Source organism: Oncorhynchus tshawytscha, linkage group LG19 (genome assembly GCF_018296145.1).
Source record: "Oncorhynchus tshawytscha isolate Ot180627B linkage group LG19, Otsh_v2.0, whole genome shotgun sequence".
Lineage (NCBI taxonomy): Eukaryota > Metazoa > Chordata > Actinopteri > Salmoniformes > Salmonidae > Oncorhynchus > Oncorhynchus tshawytscha.
The window spans coordinates 29,516,525-29,525,821 of record NC_056447.1 but is presented as its reverse complement, the minus strand read 5'-3'; the positions used below and the strand labels follow the sequence as shown (position 1 = coordinate 29,525,821).

At 43.1% G+C, this 9,297-nt stretch overlaps 1 protein-coding gene across 2 annotated transcripts in view; it reads right to left on the bottom strand.

The window, feature by feature from the left end:
- Window positions 1-758: 758 nt before the first annotated feature.
- Window positions 759-9,297, bottom strand: part of LOC112218599 (sema domain, immunoglobulin domain (Ig), transmembrane domain (TM) and short cytoplasmic domain, (semaphorin) 4Ba) — a 95,645-nt gene continuing 87,106 nt past the window's right edge. For both annotated transcript variants that reach the window (XM_024379516.2, XM_024379517.2), the window contains 6 exons: window positions 7,483-7,633; window positions 6,689-6,899; window positions 6,464-6,579; window positions 5,944-6,101; window positions 5,509-5,600; window positions 759-5,220 (listed from right to left, as the gene is read on the bottom strand). In XM_024379516.2, the coding sequence (XP_024235284.1) occupies window positions 4,445-5,220; window positions 5,509-5,600; window positions 5,944-6,101; window positions 6,464-6,579; window positions 6,689-6,899; window positions 7,483-7,633 (1,504 nt within the window). In that variant the 3' untranslated portion in view covers window positions 759-4,444. The remainder of the gene's footprint in view (window positions 5,221-5,508; window positions 5,601-5,943; window positions 6,102-6,463; window positions 6,580-6,688; window positions 6,900-7,482; window positions 7,634-9,297) is intronic.

Genomic DNA, 9,297 nt, shown 5'->3' with positions numbered 1-9,297 from the left:
CAAATAGAAATGTCCTGTTTTTGAAAGAAAAGCACATTTTTTGTCCATTAAAATAACATCAAATTGATCCGAAATACAGTGAAGACATTCTTAATGTTGTAAATGACTATTGTAGCTGGAAACGACCGATAAAAAAAAAAAAAGGAATATATACATAGGCGTACAGCGGCCCATTATCAGAAACCATCACTTCTGTGTTCCAATGGCACGTAGCCTTCATTTCTCAGAACAAGAATAGACTGACGAGTTTCAGAAGAAAGGTCTTTGTTTCTGGCCATTTTGAGCCTGTAATCGAACCCACAAATGTTGATGCTCTAGATACTCAACTAGTCTACAGAAGGAAAGTTTCATTGCTTCTTTAACAGTTTTCAGCTGTGCTAACATAATTGCAAAAGGGTTTTCTAATGATCAATTAATGTTTTCAAATTATAAAGTTGGATTAGCTAACACATATCGTGCCATTGGAACACAGGAGTGATGGCTGCTGATAATGGGCCTCTGTACGCCTATGTAGATAGGCATTTACAACCTTAACAATGTCTACACTGTATTTCTTATCAATTTGTTGTTATTTTGATGGACATTTTCTTAAACTTTTCTTTCACAAACAAGAACATTTCTAAGTGACCCCAAACTTTTGAACGGTAGTGAATATATTTTTTAATTTTACCTTTATTTAACTAGGCAAGTCAGTTAAGAACAAATTCTTATTTACAATGACGGCCTAACCCGGCAAAACACGGACGACACTGGCCAATTGTGAGCCGCCCTATGGGACTCCCAATCACAGCCGGATACAGCCTGGAATCGAACCAGGGACTGTAGTGACGCCTCTTGCACTGAGATGCAGTGACTTAGACCACTGTGCCACTCAGGAGCATTTAAAGACAGCGTTGATTTGTTTTAATGTATAGTCAAAAACAATGGTTTGCAATAGTGTCAACCCAGAAATACGAAGTGATCGAGGTTGAAGCCATTCTAAAATAATTCTTTGTACAGATACTGATCATAATTTAAAGGCAGTCACTCAGTGTTTTAATAGTATTGCTGGGTATGCCCAGTACAGTTCTACAGTCTATTCTGTCGTACCTATCATGCAGGTGATGCTGCTGCTACCTGGTTGTCCATGTGAATGAGTAATGTCACAAGGTCATGAGTACACATTTTAGAACCCCAAGACGCACAACTCTTGATTCCTGAATTTAGCTTGAAGGCATGAAAAAAATCCATTGAATATGTAATACATCATTCTCAACAAAAACCCCCATCCGTGTTCCAAACTAAGGCTTTCCAACATCCTGTGCAAAAACAACGCATTTTGAGTCAAGATTTTTGCTGGTTCTGCACTTTGACCGCAATGATACAACTTTCACTAGTCCACTCAACTACAATACAAATGTACATTATATACACTCAGCCACCACAGCAGTCCATTAGCAGTATGCTTTTTTCACAGCTACTTTGTCAAAAATTGTAAGGCCCTTGTACAAATGTCAAACTTAAATAAGACAACATTGTTTTACTTACAATTATTCCAAAACAATTTCTATCACTACATTCCACAACGCAATGTTGCAAGAGTTTACCATAATTTTGCACTGACATAGCTACATCTTTGGAATATGAAATCTATATTCTTAAATTGTGCCTTTAGAATTATTGTATCTTTCCAATCTTGAACAGCTGAAAACGTATCTCTGTTATTAGGTAATGCCTCAATGAAAGCCCTTGCTTTTGGATTATTATTTACGCAGGTTCCATCCTTTCACAAAATCTGTTAATTTTATTTTTAAAAGACATTCCTCCATTGACTGGTCCATAACTGCTGTGAAAGCCTTGGCTCCATATTAGTAAAACCCAGTTTACAGTCATTAGTGTCATTAAACCAGAGGTGATGTTGGTAACTATGGCAGCTTTCATATACACTGAATGGCTACGTTATGAATGGTTTGATGCATACTGTTTGATACATGCTGAATCGGTCAGGCCCATTAAACATAAAACATTGATTTGACATGACAGTTGTGTTGGAAAGGATGAAAACAGAATACACATTTTAAAAAGGTTATTTTTGGCACAACATAAATGAACACAGAGCATGGTTTCCTCTGGGTGTGTGAGTCACATTCATCAACACCAAGAGCTCCATACTCCACTGGCTGACTCTGTTGTGTTGCCACACTCTTCATGTGGTTCTTTAACCTCTGCTGTCTACTAGCCTCTGAATCACAGGGCCAGGAAAGAGTTATCTAAGTAAAGTGGTGAACAGGTTTTTACACAAGTCTTAGCCCACATTAACTTGGTGTCTGAAGTGACTGAATTTGGATTGAAGGAATCAGTTTCTGACTGACAAACTGAACTAGTCAGCATTTTATACCGGGATCTCAGCCTAGCTACAGCAACTCCAGGCCTAGTGATAAGCTCTCTCTCATCCCATTCCGCTATGCCACAGAAAGGGCTCAATCTTTTGCATACTAAATTATATGTGGGTATAATGCCTCTGATTCTCAATAATCAAGATTGTGTGGACACCTACGCGCCTACACAGTCTCAAGATGAGATTCTCTTTTGGTGTGACCTTGCACCCCACTTCACATTGTGTGCTTTGCATAATCTGTTGGCTCCATAATGAATCATATGTTAATACCTGGTCTCGGGTCTTCCCCAATGTCAGGGGTACGCTTCAACCCTGTGAATGTCAATCGTACACATAACTTACATGCTGACCAAACCGGACGCACGAACATTGATTTTGTTCACCCACACCAGAAGCGATCAGGACACGCAGGTTGAAATATCAAAACAAACTCTGAACCAATTATATTAAATTTGGGGACAGGTCGAAAAGCATGAAACATTTGTGTCAATTTAACTAGCTAGCTTGCTGTTGCTAGCTAATTTGTCCTGGGATATAAACATTAGTTTGTTATTTTAGATGAAATGCACAATGTCCTCTACTCCAACAATTAATCCACAGATAAAACGGTAAACTGAATTCCTTTCTCGTCATCTCTCCTCCTTTCTCAGGCTTCTTCTTCTTATTTTGGATTTAATATGGCGGTTGGCAACCAACTTTACAGTGCATTACTACAACCTAACGGAGTGTAGACCTAAGTTAATCTTTCAATCACCCACGTGGGTATATGCTCCTAAAATCCTATGAGGAGATGGCATGTGGGCATATGCTTCTAAAAACAATGAGGATATGGCACGTGGGTATATGCTTCTAAAAACCAATGAGGAGATGGCACGTGGGTATATGCTTCTAAAAACCAACGAGGAGATGGGAGAGGCTGGACTTGCAGCGCGTTGAGGTGTCACAAATAGAACCCATTTCTATTTTACCGCCTGGCCAAGCAGACGCTCTCTGATACCAGCGAGCAGTGTGGGTGCAATGATTGAATAACATATGTGTAAATTTATTTTGCAACGCTCGCACACGCGACGTGTCCGGTCTGGTCAGCATGTTAGGCACCATATCCTCCAATACCTTTGGATGTACAAACCCCATCTGTGCTACTCTCCATTTGGGGGGATAGTGTTGCTTTCTCTCTTTACTCCTTCACAAGACATGTTAGTCATTCAAGTCTTGACTTAATCTCTAAGCTCCTGATGGAGCAGGGCAGAGAACCTCGACAACAACACCTCTCCAGTATTATGTTATTCTGTTGCGTGCTCTTTTTCCACACCTCATGCCAGGTGGTCCCTACCTCTTTCATTCCTTCCTCATTGGTTCCTTTCCATGTCTCTCTGGGATGGTCAGCCCTCTCTTGACCAGTGGATTCCATTCTAATGTCTGCCTGGTTATGCTGCACTAAGGTCATCCACAGTTTAAACTGCTTTGAATTAATAGCTGATAGACTGCTGTTATAACTAAGTCATCAGTGAAAGGCCTATTGATCTACTTACTATAGTGTTTGAATTAGAGGTTGTTTGTTATTCTACTATCATTCTCAGTGTAGGGCTAAGCGCACACTAATTGTGGATGTAGATGGGAGCATTAAGGGTCAGCTCTAGAGTATCTCTCTACTTTCAATGCAATGCCAACAGAACATTTGGACGGACTGAGTGGCAATGCATAAAAACAACATGACTGAATCATATAAAAACTGTTACAGAAGGACAAAATCAGCTGTATGTGTCCTATGTCCACCATAACCATCATTCCACAGCTTCAATAGTCTGAAGGCAATCTGTATCAGCTTCCTCTTAGTTGTGCTTCAGGTGCACTAGAGAAAGAGGAGTGACAACAAGGAAATGAGAACTGACCACAGGGACAAAATGAACAAGACAAAAGTGCAAAAGCAGTGTAATGAAATGTCCCTCTTCAGTGTTCCTTCCTTCTATGTTTTTATTTTATTGTAAGTCCCCCTTTTCTTATGGCTAATAGTTAATCACTCCACATTAGGGTTTTATCTCCTGCTCAAGTTGATCAAAGCTGTCCTCACACAATGGAATCTTTGATCTCTGAGCCCAGTCTCACCCGAGGCCGCGGGCAGATGGGCGAGATCTCTACAGTGCTCTCCTTCAAGTTCAGAGGCCTCTTTTCTGACTCGGAGAAGCTCTTGCTGTTGTCTGGTGATGAGCACTCATGTGGCGGTGTGTTGCAGATGTAGTTGTCATTGAGGGTCTGGTAACCCTTGTGGTCTGACACAGAGGCTGGCACTGTGCTGTTGCCATTCAGAGGCAAGTTCTCTGCCGGATTCCCCACTAGCCTGGGTTTCTTCTGCTGCATGTTGGGGCACTCGCCTTCCTTCAGCATGGACTTCATGCGGTCGTGGTTCCTGTAGACCGCAAATAGGGAGAAGACCACCAGGGAGAAGCCCAGCAGGGCACACACTATAATGAGCTCGTTCCAGTAGGTCTTGGTGTTGATCTGTGGGGAGCGGGTCTCTCCAGGTAGGATGATTGGCTCCTCCTGTGGGACCAGAGGGGTGCGTGAGCGGCCAATGAGGGTGGTGCTCTCCTGCCTGGCCTCTCCCCTAACACAGTAGTTGGCCAGGAGTTGCCTGAAGCCCTCCTCCACTGACCAGCACTCATAGGTCTCCTGTCTGTCAGCCTGGGCCACCACCACTAGACCTCCCTCAGGACTGGGGTACAGGAAGTGACCTGCACCCTCACTGTACTCCCACTTCCTCTCAGCCAGGTTGGAGCGCAGCTTACAGGGCAGCACTTTGAACATGTTGGCTGGGATCATTATCACCTGGCATGAAGACATCCCTGCGGACAACAAGAGAAATGGCTTTTTTTATTTTTCATTTGTGAAAGCAAGTCCATCTCAGGTAGATTAAACAAACTGCATTATTATATCAGTATGGTAGCTGAGTAGGACTGCGATGAGAATTAACACATTAAATAAGCTTGGAATTGATAATCATGGTAGGGAACATTGGAATAAAATGTTCTTCGAAATGTAAATGCAGCAGTTCCATAGTAGAGCACAGTGGTACAGTTTAGAGCTGAGATGATTTAATCCAGCAGGAACTGATGGAATGGTACAGTACTTACGTGTGGGTGGGGGTTTAGCAAAGCGAGGGCTGGGCTGTGTCTTGTTGCAGATAACGGATGTGTCTGCCTCGTCCACGTCCTGCTGCCAGTGGCTGAGAACACAGACACAATGGTATATCAGACAAATGGGTGTCTCAGAACCACTCAGAACCTCTAACTGACAGTCTACACATAGCAGGTCTTTACAGACTACAGCATGTACTGTAAGCAGACAGCATTGAGCATTATCCTGTATTGTCACTTTTTCTTTGGTGTGCTCTAATGTCCCGAAAAGTTATCAGTCATTATGAGGGCTTAGCATCTAACTAGTTTATACCATTATCTGGCATCATGCTAATACAAGGCTAGTATCTCTTTGATGAGCAACACCTACATGTCCATGAGTGGACCATAGAAAGGTAATGTATGGAGGCAGGTGGTCTGGGGGAAACATACTTTTCTAGTCCACCCAGCCTGACATTCAGACACTGCCGCCCTTCCCAGGCACAGTAAGGGTCTCTGGACAGGACACACTCTCCACAGCTCTGGTAGTTGGAGCAGTTAGCCACCGGGACCTCCACCAGGCCAGAGTAGGAGGACACAAACAGCAGGCCCTGTAGAGGAGAGACCACCAGACAGTCAGTCAGGGGCCAGGGAGGAATAGGTATCTGGGTCACATATTAGCAGACATTTACCTCTCTCTAAAACAATGTCAACACTGTACCCTTGACGAACCCAATGCTGGAGGACCAAACCGAGTAACAATACAGAGTAACACAGGACCTATTTTTTTTCAATTCCCCTGAGAGGAAGTTGCATACAATTATCTCAATGAACGTGAGCTGAGCTACCCTTTAGGTTCCGGCTCTCTTCACGGCTTATGAGACCCCTAAACTGCCAGTGCTGACATTTAGTGAGCTCATCATTACTCCCACTATGCTCCAGAAATAAACTGATTTCTTTCTCAGTACTGTACCTTTTCAGAGTCCAGTTCAATGTGCTGTACAGGCTGGGGGTCAGTGAAAAGCATCATCTCTTCAATGATGTGCATCTTGTTGTTGACATTGATGGCTTTGTGGAGTCTTCCATCATCTGCCAGAGACATATGACAGAACAGTGGATGGTTAGTGTCTGCTATAGCTCTGCCTCTCATACAGAACAGGAAAAGTTCTGTCGGCTGAGGCGGTTTACAGTACAGTACCTGTTCCAATGAAGAGCACATTGTAGTGTTTGTTGATGGCCTGGACCCGGTGGACAGCTATCTGGGTGTAGCGGACGCTGCGTTTCAGCAGGAGGGGCTGGCTGCGGATCACACTGTCCATCAGGAAGTGGTCCTTGACGAAGTTTAGTACCTTGTCAGGCATATGCAGAGAGGAGGAGATGCCCTGGTCCCGGGCTGCATTAGTGATGCACTGTGGAGAGAACACATGGAGTCTCATAAGCACACACCGGGCAACAATACACACTACACAAGCTTACTACTACCCCCTGCCTATCCTCATAAATATGTGTTTGTATCCCTCAGTTGATGATTTGATTTGATGTGTCCGTGATAAGTCTGCCAGGAAATTAAAGCAGCTGTAGCAGTGGCAGCTTTGATAACATCAGGCCTTCTGGGAAGAAGGCTGCTAGTGACAGCAGAGAGACAGATAGCTGGTTAATCACTGATGTTCAGTCCAGATTGCTGATGTGTCTGAGAGGCAGGCTAGAACACATCCAATCTACAAACACGTGGTTGGCTTAGTATAGCCTACTACAAGTTACTTAAACCAGTGGTTCCCAACCAGGGGTACTAGGACATACTTGGCCTATCCACAGGGGATACTTGAGAAGACTCATGAGACCATAGGCCTACTGGTAAAATACACATGAGAGGGTAATTCAGGGGTACTCCAGGCACAGCAAAATTCAGTTGGTGGTACAGTAACCGAAAAAGGTTAGGAACCACTGACTTATACTATGTAAGCTGCCCAGCAGAGGGCAGTAGTAACTCACCGCTCCAGGCCGTGGATCAAGGATAGGGTGGTTGTAGGTGTACCACTGCTGGGTCTCCCGGTTGACCTCACGGTAACGGCCGCTGAAGGCCCTCTCCACCTGGTCCATGGTGAAGGCACACACTGCTGAGCTGCCAGAGGCCCCTTTATACCTGGGAAAACACCACACAACAGTGAGGCTACAGCATGTTCCTCTTTCCTAAAATCATCCTATTCTTTACTCTGACAGTAGTGCTGAACTAATACAGTGCCTTGCAAAAGTATTCATCCCCCTTGGCGTTTTTCCTATTTTGTTGCATTACAACTTGTAATTAAATTGAGTACATATACACCTGTTCTGAAAGGCACCAGAGTCTGCAACACCACTAAGCAAGGGTCACCAACAAGTAAGCGGCACCAAGGAGCTCTCCAAACAGGTCAGGGACAAAGTTGTGGAGAAGTACAGATCAGGGTTGGGTTCTAAAAAAATATCCTAAACTTTTAACATCCCACGGAGCACCATTAAATCCATTATTTAAAAAATGGAACGAATATGGCACCACAACAAACCTGCCAAGAGAGGGCTGCCCACCAAAACTCATGGACCAGGCAAGGAGAGCATTAATCAGAGAGGTAACAAAGAGACCAAAGATAACCCTGAAGGAGCTGCAAAGCTCCACAGCGGAGATTGGAGTATCTGTCCATAGGACCACTTTAAGCCGTACACTCCACAGAGCTGGGCTTTATGGACGAGTGGCCAGAAAAAAGCCATTGCTTAAAGACAAAAATAAGCAAACACATTTGGTGTTTGCCAAAAGGCATGTGGGAGACTCCCCAAACATATGGAAGAAGGTACTCTGGTCAGATGAGACTAAAATGTAGCTTTTTGGCCATCAAGAAAAACACTATGTCTGCTGCAAACCCAACACCTCTCATCACCCAGAGAACATCATCCACACAGTGAAGCATGATGGTGGCAGCATCATGCTGTGGGGACGTTTTTCATGATGGCGCTAAATACAGGGAAATTCTTGAGAGAAACCTGTTTGTCTTCCAGAGATTTGAGACTGTTCACTTTCCAGCAGAACAATGACCCTAATCATACTGCTAAAGCAAAACTTGAGTGGTTTAAGGGGAAACATTTAAATATCTTGGAATTGCCTAATCAATGCCCAGAACTCCATCCAATTGAGAATCTGTGGTATGACTTAATAAATCTTTTTTTCCCCAATTTTCACTTAAAATGACATACCCAAATCTAACTGTCTGTAGCTCAGGCCCTGAAGCATGGATATGCATATTCTTGGTACCATTTGAAAGGAAACACTTTAAAGTTGTTGTGAATTTAATGTAGGAGAATATAACATAATAGATCTGGTAGAAGAAAATACAAAGAAAAAAAACTGTTTTTTTTTCTACCACCATCTTTGAAATGCAACAGAAAGGTCCCAGTTCTAGCCATCACTCTTATTGTAATTCTGATGGTGTCCACAAGATGGCAGCAGTGTATGACCAACGTTTCAGACGGATAACTTGAAGTATGAGTGAACTACATGATATTTAGTGTGAAGTCACCCAGGTACATTTGGGCAAATCGTGAAGGAGACATTTGCATTCATATTACATTTTTCTGCAAGAACATCGTCAAATCTGTATACTTGGACTTTGATTGAGCTTTTCCAGTAATAGTAACCAAATTAAGTTCAACATTTGCAAAACAACCAGTTTTTATAACTTCATAACTCTTATATTTTTTTGTCCAAAAGGAAAACGCATGCTGTAGCACAAGGTTAGTAGCTACATTTTATGACAGATACAGGGTTTTCGAAACTCCCGG